The sequence below is a fragment of the Diabrotica virgifera genome, chromosome 10 (genome assembly GCF_917563875.1).
Source record: "Diabrotica virgifera virgifera chromosome 10, PGI_DIABVI_V3a".
NCBI classification, from domain to species: domain Eukaryota; kingdom Metazoa; phylum Arthropoda; class Insecta; order Coleoptera; family Chrysomelidae; genus Diabrotica; species Diabrotica virgifera.
Genome location: NC_065452.1, coordinates 59,748,226 through 59,769,923, shown reverse-complemented (window position 1 = coordinate 59,769,923; position 21,698 = coordinate 59,748,226). Strand labels below are relative to the sequence as shown.

At 32.6% G+C, this 21,698-nt stretch overlaps 1 protein-coding gene across 1 annotated transcript in view; it reads right to left on the bottom strand.

Annotated features, from left to right (window-relative positions):
* LOC126878497 (adenylate kinase) overlaps window positions 1–21,698 on the bottom strand; it is a 42,304-nt gene that overhangs the window by 15,355 nt on the left and 5,251 nt on the right. Inside the window, exon 2 of the mRNA XM_050641247.1 lies at window positions 4,338–4,574. Coding sequence (XP_050497204.1) covers window positions 4,338–4,574 — 237 coding nt within the window. The remainder of the gene's footprint in view (window positions 1–4,337; window positions 4,575–21,698) is intronic.

The window sequence follows — 21,698 nt, the reverse complement described above, 5'->3', positions numbered from 1 at the left end:
TTCTGGAATTCTTCAATTAGGCTCTCCAAATGGTTTGATATTTGGATTTTCAAACTTGATCCTTCATAAATATCTCTGAAGCGTGTTTCTTCTGACATTGACTCTACTTTAGGAAAACTCGAATAATTGCAGGGGTTTGCTGATATTTTACGCCTCCAAAGTTGCAGTTTCTCAATATACATATTAAACGCATCACGATGAGTAACTATATTTGAGTCTCCACCCTGCAGTTTTAAGTTAAGGCTGTTCAACGAGTCAAAGATGTCTGACAAATAAGCCAATATTACTTGGGTACAACTTTTTTTGAAGGCCACGCTTAGTTCATTTTGCTTTTGCTGTTCCAAGAAGGTGATTACTTCATCTCGAAGGTCAAATAATCTTGCTAACATGTTTCCTTTTGAGAGCCATCGTACTTCTGTATGAAATAGCAGTGTTTTGTGATCACTTCCTAAATCTTCGCAAAGATTTTTCAACAGTCGAGTATTCAACGCACTGTTTTGTATGTAATTCACTACTTTAATACACAACTTTAAGACAGCATTGCATTAATTTGAAAGAGTTTTTGCTGCCAAGGCTTGTCGATGTATAACACAATGTATCCCAGTCACATCAGCATTTTTCTCTCTTACTAATTGTACAAATCCTGAGCGAGAACCAAGCATTGAAGGCGCGCCATCCGTACATACACCGATTAGTTTTTGCCAAGAGATTTCCTGTTTGTCAAAAAAGTCTGACACTGCTTTCATAACATCAATAGCTTTTGTCGTGGTCTCCAACTCTGCAGAAAAGAGTAGCTCCTCTTTCACTCTATCATTTTCAAAATACCGAACATAAACAATTAACTGAGAACATTGTGCTATGTCGGTACTCTCGTCTAGCTGAATAGCAAAAAATGGCGATTGTTTTACTGCATCAACTACCTGGTTTTGTATGTCTTCGGCCATATCATCAATGCGACGTTTTACGGTATTGTCAGAAAGAGGTATTTGAGATAACTTTTGCTTACTCTGCGTTCCAAGAATAATATCAGCTGCCTTTAACAAACACGGTTTAACAAGCGTCTCTCCAATAATATGGCTCTTCTTTTCTTTAGCAATCAGAAGTGATAGCTCATATGAAGCTTCAAGAACTTTTTCAGATGACTGAGCAGTAGAACCAGTACTATCTAACTTCATGCGTTTTAAATTTTCAGATTTTGTAGCAAAAAATTCCTTTGGTTTGTCCTTAAAAGGGTTATGTTTGGATGACAAATGTCTTTCAAGACGATTAGGTCTCATTGCATCATTACTTAATACTTCATAGCAAATTACACACTGAGAATGTTCGACATTATCTTTACGCATACAAATAAACCCATATTTGATATAATCATCATTATACTTGCGTTTCTTTGCTGAGCTCATCTTGACTACAATTATCTTCCCTCACTCAAATCAACGAAATCAATAAAAGTCAACTACCACAATTAAAATTTCACAACACGTACGCTTTTATAATGCAAAAATAAGTGCAGGCTACGCCAAGGTATCTCAAATACTGAGTCACAATTGATAAGAGCTGCGTCTGCGGTTAGCTGGCCTGCGTCTGGCGTTTAGGAGGGAAGGAGGGAGGCAGTGCTTGGAAAAGCTCGGTTGTCAAATTATGCGCGCTATTGCCACATTGAACGGCTCACATTCCATTCTTTCAAGCCTTCGATTTCAAATTTATGTAGTAAAGTCAGATGTTACAGTGGTTTGTTTTAATTTTCTAAACATCATGGTTAATTTAGAATTTTAGAAAGACTAGGTAGGCACCTGAATTTAATTTAATTTTCGACTTGTCTCGCGCCCCCCCTGACATGTCCTTACGCCCCCCAGGAGGGGCGCGCCCCAGTTTGGGAACCCCTGTCTTAAAGCATATGGAAGATCGTAAGCAGATTGATGCTATTTATACGGATTTCAGTAAGGCATCTGATCGTGTTGATCACCAAATTCTCCTTAATAAATTGGCATCCATAGGTTTTCATGTCCATTTTGTTGAGTGGGTTAAAAACTTTTTATCTGGTCGTACCCAACGAGTTAAAGTGGGTGGTCTTTTTTCTGATGTTATTACTGTAAGTTCTGGTGTTCCACAGGGTGGGCATACGTCTCCCCTGTTTTTTGACTTATTTGTTAATGATATCGTTAATTGCTTCTTTTATAGTAAATGTTTAATGTTGGCTGATGATGTAAAATTTTGGCGAGTTGTGAATGATATTGAGGATCAGAAACTTTTACAGGCTGATATGGATCGCTTATTTGATTGGTGCATTTGCAATAATCTTCAGTTATGTGTTGAGAAGTGTTGTTATATTAGTTTTTCCCGTAAGTTAAACAGAATTGATACTGCTTATCACATAGACAGTAAACCTCTTAGATATGTCTCGTCTATTAGAGATCTAGGTGTTATCATGGATGAAAAGCTCTCATTTGTCGAACATATCAATTCATTATCCGTAAAAGCTTCTAAATTACTTGGATTTGTTAAAAGAAACTCTAAATAGTTCTCTGTTGATGCTGTTAGGTTGATCTATTGTTGTCTAGTCAGATCTGTATTAGAATATTGTTCGGTAGTTTGGTCTCCGTACCATCAAATTCATATTGACACTATTGAAAAAGTCCAACATAAGTTCCTAAAATACTGTGCTTATAAAACTCAGACTTATATTGAGAACCATGATTACACTGGGATTGAGCAACGTTTATCATTAGCTCCCCTTAGTGTTAGGCGTGATATTTCGGGAGGTGTCTTTGTTTTCAAAATCATTAATGGACTTATTGATTGTCCCAGTTTGTTGGATAGTATAAGATTTAATGTTCCATATCCAGGTTTACGCTACAATGTTACCTTTAACACATTATAAACCTTTTTTGAAGTGGCCTTTTTATTATTTTTTAAATTTATTTCTTTAAAATATAATTTTACTAAATAAATGTGCAACATAATAATATTCATAAAATTCAAGTTTCTACCAAAATATATAAATATAATATTAAGCTTCAAATCCGGTATACTGTGAACGTTAAAAATGGGCTGCAACGGTCTAGCGCTAGCGAATGGTAGTCCGCGAATTTATTCTCATTCGGCTACGCCCATTATTTTTTTTACTTTAGTCGCAACGCAAAATACTCTTTGTTTATAACACTACTGTTTAAACAATATTTAACATTTTTTCTTGCTAAAAACTTTGTTAAAAACTTTGACTTTTCTTATAAAAGATTGGTTAATTTCAGATCTTAGTGTTGTTAATTAACGTAACAGTGATTTTTTTCAAAAAAAAGGGCCTATCTCAGACCCCAAGGGTCGTAGGACCTAAAAATTTTTTTTAGAAGTTGTGTATTTTAACCAGCTTTCCGTATTTCATATTGCCATTTAATTTGATCTAATTTCTACGAAATTATTGTAATTGTATATAAGCTTAAAAACTGCTATTTATTAACAAATAATTTTGTGTACGTATATGTAATTTTTTTTACTTTTTCTTTCATAGGCTATTAGTATACGTCTTAACGAAGGAAATGAGCCCCGGATTATTGAGATACATTCAGCCATATTAACTGGACCAGCCTCAGAACTTAGCTCGTTTTTCAAAAAATTTTATAAACAAATTTAATTTTGCGAAAACTATTTAACAGATCTGGACCATTTTTTGCACACCATTCAAACACCATAATGCCCTCAAGTTTAGGTATATTTAAACATATTTTAATAAACAATAAAATTGTTATTAACAATATTCAAAAACAGTGATTTTGTCGTCCGTTTTGCAATAATTTTTTGTTTATTAACCAATTTTCATTTAGCGTATCTCATTCGATGTATCTTTTTGTTCTAAAAAAGTTACCTGCGGACGTCAAATCTCTAAATAAACAAGTTTTTAAGTTATGAGCACAAAACTAAGTTTCACGTTTTGATTGTTTATTTAAAAATTGTTCCACTAAAAAATTGATGAATCCCAAGATGGTAGCCTTCTTGTAATATCTCATACTACACATTTCAACTGTCAAACCTCGTCTTTTCAATTATGTCGAAAAACGGCTTATTTTTTACTAACTTGATTGATCTAATAAGTCTCTCTGAAAAATGACACCAAGATCCTTGACGCTAGTGACTCTCTCAATCAAAAAAAACATCCAACTTGTAATCAAAATCTACCATTTTCACTGATCGATGAAACTGGATAACCTGACACTTGTCACAATTAATGACTAATCTGTTATTATCACACCAATTCGCAAATAAGTCGAGATATTTCTGAAACCTAGCACAATCAGAGTAATCCCTAACAGAACAAAACAACTTTGATTATGAATGCTTACCTTCTCAGCTTGTACTACAGTTCTTGGAAAACCATCAAGGAGGAAACCATTTTGACACTCTGGCTTATCCAAGTTCTTATCAATCATGTTCACAACAAGGTCATCATTAACTAGTTTGCCTTCATCTATTACTTGCTGGATTTTCTTTCCCAATGATGATCCAGATTGTACTTCAGCTCTAAGCATATCTCCAGTAGAGAGATGACAGACACAGTATCTTTCCTTAAGTAATGGAGCCTGTAAATAATATATATTTTAATTGTAATGCACAAAAGGGTAACTAGTAACAGTGCTTTTTTAGAACATAATTATATCGATGGCTTAAAGCACACTTATTGTATGTCCATTTTTTTTCTATTATTGAGTTATGCACTGTATCTTGATGACCTCCTAACAGTCTATCATCCTGCACAGACATTGCATGTCCTAACACGTTTAGTGTGGTATAAATGACATTTCAAAACTGGGCGCTGTAATGCTGTACCACAAGAGCTTAAACATTCAAAGTCGATTTTCTCAAAAGTACATGCACGGACCTACAATAAGTGTGTTTTAAGCCATCGAATTGAAAGTACCTATATTAAAAGTGTGGATTAAGGCAAAACACAATGCAACAGAATTAGTAAAACTAAAGAACTACTATGAAATATTAGGAAACAATAACATCGAGGAAACTGAAAAACTCAAAAATAACAAATAATTAATGCAGTAACAGAATCACTTCATCAGGAAACAGATCTATTTAGTATTTAGTATAAGATTAATTGAAAATGGTAATTCGCCCATAAGTGTGAAATTAATTCATTCTTTTATTAATCTCAGACTGTAAAAATCAAGATATTTAAATAAAAGTTTATCAATATTTTATATTACCCTCTATCTAATTATTCATTTTTGTTTCAGGTATGTGATTTAATGGTTTACTAAAATTGGTAAGTTGATTACGGCATATTTTGTAAGCACTCTTATTTCGTGAATGAACGATTTTGGAAATGAATCACGTAACAGTCAAGTTTTATTTTTAAATTATGATTTTTTGACACACCCAGGGTGTCCAGAAACTCTTCCAACAAAGACCAGAGATTCCTTTGGTGACATCATCCATCTGGGCATGATGATGTAATGAAAGTTTTTGTTAAATGAGAATAGGGGTCGCATGCTAGCCAAAATTAAGCAATAAGGAGAAATTAACTTCAGAACTAAAGTTAATTACTTTTATGAAACCTGCATAAATATGCAAAGTTTAAATGGATGTTTTGGAAGGAGATCCCCAATTGGGAACAAATCGAAGAAACTATTTGTTACTTCAATGAAAAAAGGATTGACATAAATGATACTTTGCTATTTGATCTTGAATCATACACCATTAGTAGTGTGACCAACTAGCCCGAAAAATCCGGGACATGGCCCGAATTACGAAGTCGTGTCCCGGCGTCCCGGACAAGGCTTCTGGGCCATCAGAATTTTCAACGTTTTGGTAAAATTCGATTTTGAAATGTTGAATACGTTATTCTTCTAAGAATTCACATCAAATTGAATTGTGGGACGAAAAAGAGTCGACAATTTCTAGAGTGTACTAATACCACATCCAAAACGCATGCATTTTATTTCGTGGTATTATAGTTCTACATGGTCGTCTCGAAACAAGAACGACGGCGATTAAGGCAAAACATTACTATAAACGATCATAACTTCGAAGTGGTTAAAGAATTTAAATATCTAGGACCAACAATCACAAATAACAACAAAATAGAGCGAGAAGTTGAAACATGAATAATGGCAGGAAACAGATAATTATTTGCAAAGCAGCATCTAATGAAGTCCAAACTTCTTTCACGAGATACAAAAATTGCTGGTGGGGGAACGTAAAATACTTCGAATGACATATGGCCCTTGCAGAGACAGCGTGACAAACGAATGGAGGCGAAGACACAATAGCGAGTTAGAGTCTCTATTCGGAAAGGAAAATCTAGTCAGCGGGTGTTTCATTGGGAAAGTAACATACGTTAACTGTAGAAAGAGGACACTTAGGCAGTCTCAAAAATATCATACGTAATGGGTCTTACTCCATTAATAACAAAGATACTGGGTGTTATATCTATTTTGCCATTTTCTTAATTGGTTCATAACTTTTTAACCATACTGTATATTTATTTTATATTTGGCATGCAAATATCATTTAAGGTGTACAATAAATTAATTTATTTACAATTATAAAAAATCCAGGTTCGGATTAAAAAATATTGTATAAATGTTCCGACCCAAAAACACCTTGTATATTAAATTTTTTTAAAATGGATTATGCATTTGAAAAGAGGATGAAAAACAAAATTAGTGGTATACTTTGAATTTTCGGCAAAATGATTTTTCTGCTAAAATTTTGAATTTGAATTTTGAAATTATGTGAATTGAGAAGCTCAAAGTAAAATAAATTAAAATATGACTTAATTTTAATTAATACCATTATTTAATCTAAATTGGTAAAATATTAACATTTACACACATAACAATAATTTTTGATGACCTCTCTGTGGCTCAGTGGTAAGAGCGCCTACCTTTGGATCGAAAGGTCGTGAGTTCGAATCTCACCAGGGTCAGAAATTTTTCGTTTATAATAAATTAATAAATGAAAATAGTTTCTGTCCTTGTGGGATCGGTACTCACCGGAGGGACCGGAGACGTTCGGATACAATTAGCGTCTCTTTGCAAAGACAATGACAATTTGTAAAGTAACAAGACACTTACTCAACACACACACTACACATGACACTAGGTACCTAACTACAAAAATTTACCGTACCTACGTATAAAAAAATAATAATTTTTAATGGTGATAATTTTGAATAAGTACTTTAGTTTTGAATAGTTATTATACTGCAAATTTTCGCTGTTTTGTTATAATTTTTAGATATTTTGTTAATTAAAGTGATGTATTCTTTATTGACACTTTATTATTTATTCATTATTTAAAGATGAATATTCGCCAAAAACTATTTTTCACACCTAATAAAAAAACACTAAAATATTAACATTTTACCAATTTAGATTAAATAATGGTATTAATTAAAATTAAGTCGCATTTTAACTTTTTCTACTTAGAGCTCTCGCAATTGACATAATTTCAGAATTCAAATTCAAAATTTTACCAGAAAAATCATTTTGAAGAAAATTCAAATTATACGACTAATTTGGTTTTTCATCCTCTTTTCAAATGCAAAATCCATTTTAAAAAAATTAAATATACAAGGGGTTTTTTTAAGTCGGAACATTTATACAATATCTTTTAATCCGGACCTGGATTTTTTATAATTGTAAATAAATTAATTGATTGGACACCTAAAAGAATATTCGCGTGTTAAATATAAAATCAATATGCAGTGTGGTTGACAAGTTGTAAGCTGCGTTTCAATTTTTTTCTACTTAGAGCTCTCACAATTCACTTAATTTCAGAATTCAAATCCAAAATTTCACCAGAAAAATCATTTTGCCGAAAATTCAAAGTATGCCATACCACTGAATTTAGTTTTTTATCCTCTTTTCAACTGAAAAATCCATTTTAAAAAAATTTAATGTACAGGGTGTTGTTTTTGGGTTGGTACATTTTTCCAATATTTTTTAATCCGGACCTGGATTTTTTACAATTGTAAATAAATTAGTTTATTGTACACCTTAAATGATATTTGCGTGCCAAATAAAAAATAAATATACAGTGTGGTTAAAAAGTTATGAACCAATTAATAAAATGGAAAAATAGATAAAACACCCAGTATCTTTGTTATTAATGGAGTAAGACCCATTAAGTATGATATTTTTGAGACCGCCTAAGTGTCCTCTCTCTACAGTTAACGTATGTTACTTTCCCAATGAAACACCCTGTATAAAGGCCAATAGACTCAGATGGGCAGGGCATCTGATACGCAGTAACGACAATCGCCTTATAAACAATCTGTTCTGGAGAAGGCCAGATGGAAGAAGGTCTCTAGGACGGCCTAGAAAAATGTGAAAATATGCAGTCAAAGAAGATCTGGACAAAATGGGAATGAGACAATGAGAATTAGTGGCACTGGATTGACAAACATGGAAAGTAATATTAAACGCGGCAAAGACTCACGAAAAGTTGTAACGCCATTGATGATGATGATGTTGATGATTACAGTTCTACAAAAACTAAAACAGAAGACTCTTTTCGTTTCTGTATTTTAATTACCTTCTTCTGAAAAAAAAATGGCCCTATTTTCATTGAAAAGTCCCGGATTTCAGGTATTGTTTTTCAGCCTTGTCCCGGATTCAACTGGATTGGAGTTGGTCACACTAACCATTAGTGAATTTTGTTAATTGAAAAAATTAAAGAATAGACTGATGAAGAAAAAACAACCTCACTGTCATGAAAATGGGTTAACATGATCTCGATAAAGGTCTCTCGGACCCCCCTTCAACTCAGGGCCGTGTCGTGCTATGATGCGGCGAGGCAGTCGCATCAGGCGGCATCACAAGAGGGGCGGAATTATCAGTAAAATAAAAAAATTGTCAGATTGTGTAAAAATGCTGTCATAAACTATAGAAAAGATGAAAAGTTGCAAACAATATTGCAGAAAATTTTGATACAAGTTCCGAATTTCCAGCTGAAAATTAAATTCGAGCCAGGAGAAAAAAGCTTTTATTTGATTACGAAAAATCTGTGGACTAGCTCTTAACAGATAAAGCTAAACTTAAAATAAATTTGTTCATTATATTTTAGTCATTGTCTTTATGTGGGTAGGCGCAAAATGTGCTTGCAATGCTTTTTAAATGCATTACTTTTTTTCGAATCCTGAGAAAATTAATTAATATTTTTGAAAAATTTAAACGCAGAATAAACGATTGCCTTATTACCGAGGATCAAAAGTCCCTAAAAAGCTCTATAATATTTATTTGAATAAGTTACAGGGGTGGTAAAAAAGAGAAAATAATTTTTAATTTCAAATATCTTATTTAAAAGAAACCTTTTATTTATTCTAAGGGACTTTCCACCCTCGGTATTAATGTAATATTTTAATCTGCGTTTAAATTTTTCAAAAATAGTTCCGAAAAGTTCCGAATTTCCAGCTGAAAATTAAATTCGAGCCAGGAGAAAAAAGCTTTTATTTGATTACGAAAAATCTGTGGACTAGCTCTTAACAGATAAAGCTAAACTTAAAATAAATTTGTTCATTATATTTTAGACATTGTCTTTATGTGGGTAGGCGCAAAATGTGCTTGCAATGCTTTTTAAATGCATTACTTTTTTTCGAATCCTGAGAAAATTAATTAATATTTTTGAAAAATTTAAACGCAGAATAAACGATTGCCTTATTACCGAGGATCAAAAGTCCCTAAAAAGCTCTATAATATTTATTTGAATAAGTTACAGGGGTGGTAAAAAAGAGAAAATAATTTTTAATTTCAAATATCTTATTTAAAAGAAACCTTTTATTTATTCTAAGGGACTTTCCACCCTCGGTATTAATGTAATATTTTAATCTGCGTTTAAATTTTTCAAAAATAGTTATTTTTTTTCAGGCTTCGAAAAAAAAATTAATGTTTTCAAAAAAAATTGTAAGCAAACTTTAGTCCTATGCTCCTAATTCTTTGATTGATCGATTTTCGCTTCTAGAAACTTATAATAAAATTTTTAAATTTGTATAGGTATGATACTTTTAAATTGAGAGAAATACATAGATGATAAAACACTAGAAAAATATTATATGAATCTTCATTCAATACTTTCATTAGAAACAGAAAAAGAATCTCATATGGCAAATGATCTTCTAAAAGAATTGCTTGATATATCTCAAATGATACCATACTCCATGACACCTTTAGAGATTGTGAACTATTTGTGCCAAAATGAACGAATTTCTTTAAACAATGTAGTTGTATCACTAAGAATTTTATTCACACTCCTTGTCTTGGTAAGTTTCCTGGGGAAAGTTATTCAAAATTAAAAATTATTAAAAATTATTTACCAAGCTCCATAAGACAAACCAAACTAAAAAATTTAGCACCTATCTATCCCTACTACATAGACTACACCAATCTAGCTGATTGACGAGTTTGCCAAAATTAAAGTCAGAAGTGTAAAATTATAATTTTTGCAAATGTTACTTAATGTAATGTTAATATATATTTCATTTAATTTAAAGTACTTATGTATTGTTTTCAAAATCAAACGTTTTGTTAAATTTGTGCAGTTTCATTTAATAAAAATAAAAGTTAAGTTTCAATAATATATTTAAGGGGCGGCATTTCGAAGACTTGCATCATATTGAAAGTATATACCGCACGGCTCTGCTTCAACTGTACGCTATCACCCTCACTTTATGTTTTACCTCACAAGTTTATGATTTGGTCACCCTAGTTTAACCTGATCGTGGATAAAATAATAAAAATGTAAGGACTAAAAAATGATACCAAATGGGAGAAAAACAACTTCAAATAATCTGTTATGCAGATGAAGTAATACTAATCTCTCAAAGTGAAGATGTTTTACAATGTATGCTGCACCAATTTAACCCTTAATTTGGCAAGCCTTAATATAACAGTAATTTTTGTGAAATTGTTGTTTAGGTAGTGTGATATGGTATATCAGAAGGCATTTTGACCATTTTTATATTATTATTTTTATAAATAAAAAAGATATGGAGTGTATCCCACAAGATACATAGTCAAATATCCGAATTTATTGCAATAGTTTATTATGTATCTTATAAGAGACATAATCTAAGATTGTAGGTGAAACCTCACAATAAAAGCAGAAACTAAAAGTGTTAAAACTAGTTTTTTGATAAAAAATGGAAGCAAAAAGTAATAAAGAAAGATATTAATTTTTCATTCTAGTCAAAAACAAACAAAACTGTTGTAAAACTTACTTATGTGCAATTATGAAAAGATTTAAAACAATTTATATCCTTTACTAAACACAATCTAAGAGAACATTTTGAACATGACCAGTGTGTCTCTCCTGATTTGCAATACCTTCACCTGCCTTTGGTATCATAAATAGGAAAATGATCAACTTTATCTAATCGTATTTCCTCTGATGGTCTCGGCAGAACGCACTTTTTAATTTTTTTTTAATTTCTTCGTTTCTTCGGCAAACACTCTCTTCTTTTTTCTGCCCTTTGCTGTTAGAGCTTAGAGCCTCTGCTATGAACTGTCTAAAATATTTGAGAGTATAATCTTTGGACGTGTGTTGTAAAATATTTTTATCCCTTCTATACAGAATCCATACTTTATTTATACAAATATCTCATTTGTGCATATATGGAGAGGTACCAGCGACGAGTTTTTATGGGAATTCTGTAAAGGCTTACCAGCATGTCCATCAGATCTACTCCACCCATGTAAGAATTGTATTGTCTTATGAAAAAGGGACAAGGGATTTCAATTTTTGCTCGCTCACTTTTATCATACCTTTTAATTATTTGGACAGGTGTAGAATATATATATGTAATAGCCAGGAAAACAGTTTTGTTGTCAAACCATTTCACAACATTTATTTTATTAATGTTGTCACTTCTTGAACCAAACGACCCTCTTCCTTTTTTCTTCAGAGATTTATCATCTTCTAAAACACAATTTTTTAATCGATCCTTTCTCATTGTTCCCAGGGCTAAAATTCCATAATCATGGCGAAGAATGTAAAACAAATCAAAACTTGAAAAGAAATTATCGACATAGATAACACAGAGCGCCGGTGATTTCATTGATTGTGTTAGAGTAAGAACAACCAGCATTTTTCTCTTTATAAGGGCCCATCATCTCGTCCATACTCTGGCGTTTTTCTTCTTCTCACTTCTCACGACAACAATTTCTTCTCACTATGTATGTCCAAAACTGGGCGAGTTCGGTAGTACTGATCGTTGTTTATATGATCGTTATTAGCGAAGTGAATATACCGGCGAATTTTCTGACATTGTTTGAGAGGCACTATTTCTGATATTTTATCGTATCTGAAGTTTACACTCCAGTAGTCCAAGTATGATGGCATAGCTACTATACCCATCAAAATCTGTATCGCTATGAAGTCACTTATCTCATCTTTAGTAACGCTTATCGACTTGCCTGTTTGCTGAACGGAATAGGTAAAGGTTTGTATTGTTGACAATCAACTCTAATAGATCTGTATCTGATAATGTATCAAAAATTTCTTGAACTTCAGAAGGTAAACTTTCGACTTCAGAACTTTCATCGGTTTCAGAACTTTGAGTTCTAGATAGTTTAGTATAACTTTCATTTTCTTCATCGCTCGAATCATCCATATCAGATGAAGGTAGTGGAAGTATGTAATGCCAAAATTTTTTCGGACCTTGACGATGTCATATTGGTATTTCGCTGAAACCAAGGAAACGCTATACTTATAAAACTAAATGAATTCATTTTGAAACGTTTCATTAAAACAAATTCTACTAATGTAATTATTGAAAATGAAGTGTGGGATAGGTACAAAACAAAAATATTTCACAATACTGAATATATGCCAAAGTAAACTAAAAGATACATAACAAAAAAGGTCCGTTACGCTATATTTTTGGCAAAGTAGATTATAGGATACAAAACAAAAATGCTCCTTTATGCTGTATCTTTGGCAAAGTAGATTATAGGATACGGCTTAAAAAATGGATATTTGTATATAAATATTCATATATGTATAAGCACAACACAGCATCATACTACAACTTCACCTCCTGTATTAAAACGAAATACTTATTTTTACACTAATACTGAATATAACTTACCAGCCTTTTTCTAATCGGCGTTCACTAGGCAACCATCTTATAAACAATTGTGACTAACTCTGAATGATCACTATATATGGCAGTACTATTAGCTTTTTGAGTTTAGTAGACGTATGGGCAACACAATTAACAGACAATAGTGAGTAAATAATTTAAGAGATAGAAAATTTGAATATTTGAAAATGACGTAGTCTATAAGATACAAATCCAAATTAAGGGTTAATATAACCGCCGAAAATTTAATATACTAATTTCCCCAAAAAAGACAAAATGCATGGTTATAACAGAAAATCCAATAAGGTGTAAATTAGAGCTGGAGGGTCCGATAATAGAACACGTCATGGAGTTTAAAAATCTAAGCATCACACTATCTAGCTACGGAAATTTCGAAACAGAAGTGGATAATCAAGTGAATAAAGCAAACAGAGAAGCAGGTTGCCTGAATGAAACAATATGTAGAAATAAAAATATCAGAAAACCAGTGAAAGGATGTACATTAGAGCTGGAGGGTGAAATAATGGAACAAGTAATAGAGTTTCAATTTCTAGGCATAGGGTTACCATACGTCCGGACAGTCCGGATTTCGTCCAGACAGTCCTGAATTGAAAGACATGTCTAGATTGGCGTCTGGATATGAGAAATGTCCGGATTTTTTTGTTTACTAAAAAATGGAAAATACTACGCCCAACGGTGGGAAATTTCATTCTGCGCAGCACCTTAGGTCTAGGGTATGTTAAAACACAGGTGTATATATATTTTAAACTGGCAAAGATTTTCTATTTTATTTATCAACGGGCAAGCCCAATTACAATAATGTTAAACTCTAAAATCATAACACTGACTATCTACGGTTACAAAACAAAAAGTTAATCTGTATTATTATACAATGCAATACAAAAAGTTATCTACAGTAGACTCGCGATTATCCGAGTCTCGGTCATCCGAGCCCCTTGGTTAACCGAGGCAAAAGTCAGAACAGGCGAGTTACAATTTTCAACCATGCCGCAACATCGCCGCCTCAAAATCAAAAAGAGGAGCAAAGCTTATGCAAAATCAAATACTCTTTTAAACAGTAATATTGATAAGGTAAATGTTTTTATCTTTTATAGACAGTACTGTATTAATTTTGTCATTAAAATATCCACAGTTATGATTAGTCACATGTTTTTCTATCAATATAACCAATGTCAGTGTTAACCGAGTTTTTCCGTATCCGAGGTAGTCACGGTCCCAGTTACCTCGGATAATCGCGAGTCTGGTGTCGTTACAGATGCGGTCGTAGCATTTGCGATCACGGCTATTATCGTTGCATTTGCGGCCATACAAAAATATGTTGATTTTATCGTTGCATGTGCGGTCATTGCCTAATAAACAAATAATATTTTTACCTTTTTCTACCACTATCACATGAATAATTATATAACCAAATGTTTGTATGATTTAAATAATATTTATCATAGACGTTAATAAGAGGAGAAAATGCTTGCTAATAATTTTATTACGGCAAAAAGTATTTTGATATAGAAAAACTTGCTTCTTTTGAGAGTTTAGTGAGATTATCTGCACTAATTAAAAAAAAATGAAGATAGTTGATTTACTAAACCTTAGTGTCACATAAATAAAATATTAGCGAATTGTTGATTATTTCTATATAAATTGGCTTCCTTACTGTTTGTGTCAAATGTTAAAAAGTATTAAAAATTTAAAAGTGGATATCCAGCGTGAAGAGCAGAAGGTTTTCCCTTGGTGGTTTCAATCACTTCAAAATTTTCAATTATTAAAAGTTGTTACTTACTGCAATAAACAATCTCTCAAACTAACAATATACAAATAATATGCATTTGTTTTTATATTTAGATTTTGGTAATTCTCCCCCAACCTTTATAATTAGGCAAATACAAACTTTCCAAAAATCCGTAATGAGGGGATTATTGTGGTTTAGTCATTACTGTTTTCATTACCTATTGTTCGAAATATAGATAAGCGGATTAAAATATTTCAATAGGGTCGATCTGGCCTGCTAAATAGAGAGTTATTGCCACCGGCAAATAAAGGATCCTTTATTACAGGATACTTTAATAAAGGACAAATACAGGACGGGTCTAAAAGAGTGGTATTGCAAACGCAGTTAAAGAATCTTTTATTTTGACAAATGACATGAAATATTTTTGTAAATATAAAAATAACCTATAAAATTCCATTTGTCGATATAAAATTAAAATAAGATAATTGAAGAGTAAAACGTTAAATTTAATTATTTTGTCATTTAAAGATGTTTAGAGAACAACATAATATATATCCCATAATACTCATCGTTCATAAATATGGAAGTGCAATAAATTGGAAATACTATTTTATGAGTTTTTAAATACTTTTGCATTATGGGTATATGTAATGGGGAATTTCTGGAGAATATATTATTAGGGAATAGTGGATATCCATTCCTCAACTACAACTACCGAATGACACCATTCCAGAATTTTCAGACAGAAGTTGTGTTTTTATAATCCATCACAAATCCCTTCAAGAATTGTTATTGAAAGAACATTTGGTATTGTGAAGAGATTTCCCATTTTACCATATGTAATGAGATGCAGCTTGTTCAGTTTTACATATTGCAGTAGTACATAATAGAGAAAACGTTGAAATACTGGCAAATGAGTGTGCTGTTGATATTGATATAGAAGCTGTGGCAGTACATTTTCAACCAGGAGCTAATCTAATGCGACTAAATTGTGTGTGTGTGTGTTTGTTTAAAATTATTATTCGACATTTAAAGCTAGCGCTTAAACTAATTTTATTTTTATTGGACTGCAGTTTGTTAATAAATTTATAAATAAATATAAATATTATATTGGTGACTGATTTTAAGTATTTTATGATCATTAGCAGGTTTTAAATAATAAATTTATAAATATATACATACATGCTATTGGCGTTTGATCTTTTATCCATTTGGCCCTCTCTTTCTTTCTTTTCACCTCTGGATAACTAGTTATCAGGAAGTTTATCTGACAGATTAGATACTAATAGATATCCCGTTAAGATCCCGTTAGATACTAATAGAACTTCCCGTTAACTAGTTATCCGGAGCTGAAAAGACAGATACTAAGGATACTGTTATATAAACTTCCCAATAATTAGTTATCTGAAAATGAAAAGACCTCTAATCTGTCTCCCGATATACAAAAAGATAATAGAAGAATTAAGCTTTATGCTGGTTTTTATTAATTTTTTTGGCAATGTTTAAATAAACAAATACTGATGGCATGAAATGGATCACGAACAAGGAGGAATGAAGAGGGAACTGGAGATTTTGTTTACCATTAAACGCATAAAACTGCAGTATCTGGGACACATATGATAAATCAGCACCGTTACTCCCTGCTGCAGTACATATTGCAAGGTACAGTCAAAGGTAAGCGAAGACCTGGTAGAGGGAGAATATCAATGGAACTGTTTCGAATCGCAGCTAGCAAGGTTACGATTGCTATATGATTTCCAACATTCGAAACGGATAAGAACCAAAAGAAGAAGATGGCATGAAAATGAAAGTGTATTAATACTTTTGATTAAAACTTTATAGATTCTTATCTATAAAAGATTAAATTTTCAAAAATAAATACTTGAACCTTTGTTTTATTTTGTTAACCTGTTGTTATATATCTGTTGAATAGAACTCTATTTTGAATCTAGAATTTTAACAAATCCTAACTTTCATTAAAATTTATTGATCTTATATCTTCAATCTCTTATATCTTCAATAAATATTTATTTCTATAGAAAAATGTAAAATATATTGAGTTTAATAAATGAGTTACTGATATTTTAAGTCTGATCATTGTAATTAGTAACAATTTAAAATTATTTAGGTAATATTCCTTTTTACAACTTCTTGTAATAACTCAAGCTTCAATAAAATGTTCTTTTCTATATTCGTTTGGGTCAAAACATCAATAATCTATATCTCAGAATATTACTTAGAGTTGTTTTTAATAAATAAAACCCAACATACAACTTTAATGATGAAAGTTTAATCAAATATCAATCCCACAATACATAAATTATCAATCCAAAGAAGCGACAAGATAAATTCAAAATACAAGTGAAGTTAGACCTTTCTTCACATTTTTGACACGTTATGTCAAAATAAAGGAACTTTTATTAAAATAAAGGTGTCCTCTAATTTTCCTTAAATACAGGCGGCCTGTATTTTATTAAAAGACAAAAATAAAAGACGCAATACTGCGCATGCTTATATGTCAAAATAAAGGATCTTTTATTACAGGTCGACTTAAAAGACGTTGGCAATAACTCTCTAATAACTCGGGTGGTTACTAATTTACGACCTTCTTAAATTTCTAGCTTTTAAGTAAAATGTCTGATCGCAAGTGCAACGTTACCTGCCAAAATATTTTGGATTGACCGCTTTTGCAACGAAAATTACCTTGACCGCATATGCAACGACCGCATCTGGACCTATTTCGCGAGTCTACTGTATATCCATTACTCAAGTCAAGAGTACACAACACCTGACGCGAGAATGAGCCAAAGGTTGCAAAGAAATCTATGTTATCATGTTGATTGGCTAGTCTGGCAGTTCTTAAAATGAAGTTGTTAAATCCATAGTTAGTGCGATGTATAGGGTAATGGAAACTAGCTACAGATCTGGTAGGTCTAGATGGAACATGTATATTAATTTTATTGAGCAAAGAAGAAGCAGCAGCTCTACCATGCAGAATATTGTAAAAAGTAATAAGATCTCTCTTCTTATGGCGCATAGAGATGGGTGGCATATTTAATGTAGCAAGTAAATCTGCATCAATTGTAGTTGTCCAAGATGTTTAATTTGAAAGCAATCTGTTTAAGGAATTTATGCTCAACACGACACAAGGTCTCAATATGCACACCATAAAAAGGTGACCATACACAAGACGCATACTCAAGATGGGGACGGACAAGAGAGCAATAAAGCGTCTTTAAGGCAGTAATCCCAGTAAAATCCTGTGTGCTTCTTCTGATAAAGCCAAGCATCTGAAATGCCTTGTTGACTACATTATTATTTAAGGTGGTATGACACAATGTTAAAATTTATATAGTTTTTAGGTACAGTTACCGTCACTATTTCAAAACCAATCTTCAACTTGGTGGTATGTACGTGAACTGTAGACTTTCTATTTTAATAGTATCTAGTTAAAATTTCCAAAGAAAGTAGTATATTTTTTATAACTGTACTTAAAGGAGTCCATGTCATAACTTACTTAGTAACTTGTTGTAAAAATTCGTTTTGCATAATAATTTTTGAACTTGGGTAGAAAATAACTATCAGAAACGATTAACTATGCAAAAAGCTTTATTTTAAACAAAATTTCATTGTCCGTACTGCCATAATTTTTAAATTAACTGTACCTGAAGGTAAAAATTATTGTTAAAAGCTGCAATCTGGGGATTTTGTTCATATTACAGCAATAAGTTGGCATTTTTCTAGTGATAAATTAGTTCCGCTGTCACTTAATAGATGAGAAGATGAGTTCACGTGTCATTTAGTAGATGGCAGCAGTGATGTATTAAATGGCGACAGATGCGCGTTTGCCGGATTTTAAGAAAATCTGCAAACAATTGAAAACGAGTTTTGTAACCACGGAAATACGATGAATCACGCGGTTTTGTTTAGAAAAGTGGCCCCACCCACTCCCAGTACACATTTTGGGCCTTGTTTGACTTTCAATCATGATTGTATAACGTCACAGTGTCTTTACAATACAAATATACATATTTTATGCTTGAAACCGTGACGTTATACAAATGGTTGAAAGTTAAACTAGGCTCAAAATGTCTTTACTGGGGAATTATACTAGTTTTGACATAATACATAGATAACCTAAGCTCTAGTATGTTATGTGGGGCGTATCTAAAAATAATTTAAGCTTTATTCACTTTCTGGCAAATTTAATTTTTATAATAACGCAAATAATGCATTGTTCGGATACAATTAGCTTTTTGTAAAGACGATGACATCGACATTTTTACACACATTACACATGCCAATGGCCATTAGTATTTATTGAGGCATTATCCTAATAAAAAAATTGTAGACAAAACAATATTGTATAATCATTGATTAATTTCTATCATCATTAATAAATTTACTGAAGTAATAATTAGATAAACCGATATGCAGACGATACAGTTGTGGTTGCTAGCAGTATTGATGAACTTCAGCATCTTATGGACAGGGTACCTACAAAGAGCGAGTGAAAAAAGAGAATTTAACCTTCAACATAAATAAAACAAAAATAGACACGGGTGAGCAAAACTCAAAAACCTGCCAGACAATTGAAAATAAAAAACCAATTCAACACGTAGAATTATATGTATACCTTGGAACAGTCGTCAACTCGAAATGGGATCAAAAAACCGAAATACGATGTAGAATTGAAAAGGCCACATTTAACATGAGAAATATATTCAATCATTGCGACATATCTGTCCCACTAAAAATATGGCTGCTAAAATACTATGTATTTCCAGTCTTGTTGTATGGAGCAGAGACCTGACAATAACGGAAACATTTTCGAAAAGGCTAGAGGTATTCGAAATGTGGGTGTACCGACGTATCCTCAAAATATTCTGGACGACTCACACCACCAACGAATAGGTATTGCGCCGAATGGAAAAACAAAAAGAAATATCTTTCACAATTAAAAAACGAAAACGTGAACACCTCGGTCATATATTATGAGACATGATAAATATCGTATACTGCAGCTGATAATATAGGGTAAAATAGAGAGTAAACGTGGACCCGGAAGAAGAAGACACTCATGGCTTCAAAACTTACGCCAATAGTTTGGACTAACATCGATCGAGTTATAGACACGCTGTAAACAAAATTAAAATTACTATGATGATAGCCAACTTCCACAACGGAAAAGGCACATGAAGAACAAGAATTAGAAATGAGATGAAAATGTAAAATTTTCCGAGGAAAAAAAACTTCCCGTGTTGACATTCCAACATACAAATCAATGGTATCACCCTTCAGAGTTCCCAAAGCTTCATATACCTGGGCACAGAGCTAAACAGTCAGCTAGACCACTCAAAAAAATTAGAAGACGCATTGAAATAGCAAGATATGGCTTCATGAACATGCTTAAAATGCTCTGTAACCCCAAGCTATCAGTCACAATAAGATTGAGAACACTAAAGTGTTATGTGTGGTGTCTATTACTATATGGCTGTGAGACCTGGACATTAAAACAGTATGATGTCAACAAACTGAATTCATTCGAAATGTGGATGTACCGCCGAATGCTAAGAATAAGCTGGACCACCAAAACTACAAATGAAGAAGTACTGGAAATAATGAACACACATCCTCATCTGGTCCAATACAATCAAAATTAGAAAGACGTCATATCTAGGACACATAATGCGCCATAGGGAATTTGAGCAGCTTCAGGTAATATTAGAAGGCAAAATCGAAGGTAAAAGGGGCATAGGAAGAAAGAAAAAATCTTGGCTCCGAAACATCAGAGATTGGACCCACACAACAGGGAATGACTTAATACATCAAGCCCAGAACAGAGAGAAATTTGCCATATTGATCGCCAACCTCAATAGAGAAGGCACTTAGGAGGAGGAGGACAACGCAAGAGACCCTAAGAGGTAGTTTTCTGTCCCGATTAAACCCCGATTAGCTAACCAGGACATAAAATACCGGTCCTAAGGCTCAAAGCTAGATAGAAAGTAGCTTGTGAAGTGGTTACGATTGATTTGATTTAAGATGGGGGGTGATTTTCCCGAGGTTTTTGACCAAAAAAAAGGGACCAACTCTATTTTGAGCATTTGCTTAGTTTTGATGCTACAAACTAAAAAAAAAATAAAAATAAATATTTTTTAAACACTTTAAAAAAGTTGTAATGAGTTTTCCCCAAAAAAGTGCATCATTTTTTGGTTATTTCACGTTGAAATGTTCACTTTGAAATTTGGCGGATATGAAACTATTTTTTATTAGCTACAACTTTGTTTCAACTGGGTCCATAGAGTTCATAATATATAGACCTGGATCCTGCGTACCTAAAAAAGTTGATTAATAGCAAGCTGAAAATTTGTTAATAGCTTAACAGTGTCTAGTCGGACAAACTTTGATGTATGGTAACACTGGAACAGGGGAAGTTTTATTTGTGGAACAGCTTAAAAATTTGGAACGTCAGACTACGAGAACGTTCCATGTATTTTGTCGGACAGAACTTCCAATTGATTTGTTAGCATTTCATTAAACTTTCATGTAAAAATCAGACTGGTGTTTATCACCAACTGTGTATTTTAATGAGTGGAACACGAAGAACATGTCAAATGACAGTAATCAAGTCGGTTAGTAATAGCAGTCTGATGTTTGCATGAGAGTTTAATGAAAGGGTAACAAATCAATTGGATGTTCTGTCCGACAAAATACCTGGGACGTTTTCGTAACCCCCTGTAAGTTCCCTCCCGCACATCAAAGTGTGTCTGACTAGACACCGTTAAGCTATTAACAAATTTTCAGCTTGCTATTAATCAACTTTTTTTTGGAACGCGGGATCCGGGACTAATACACCATTTT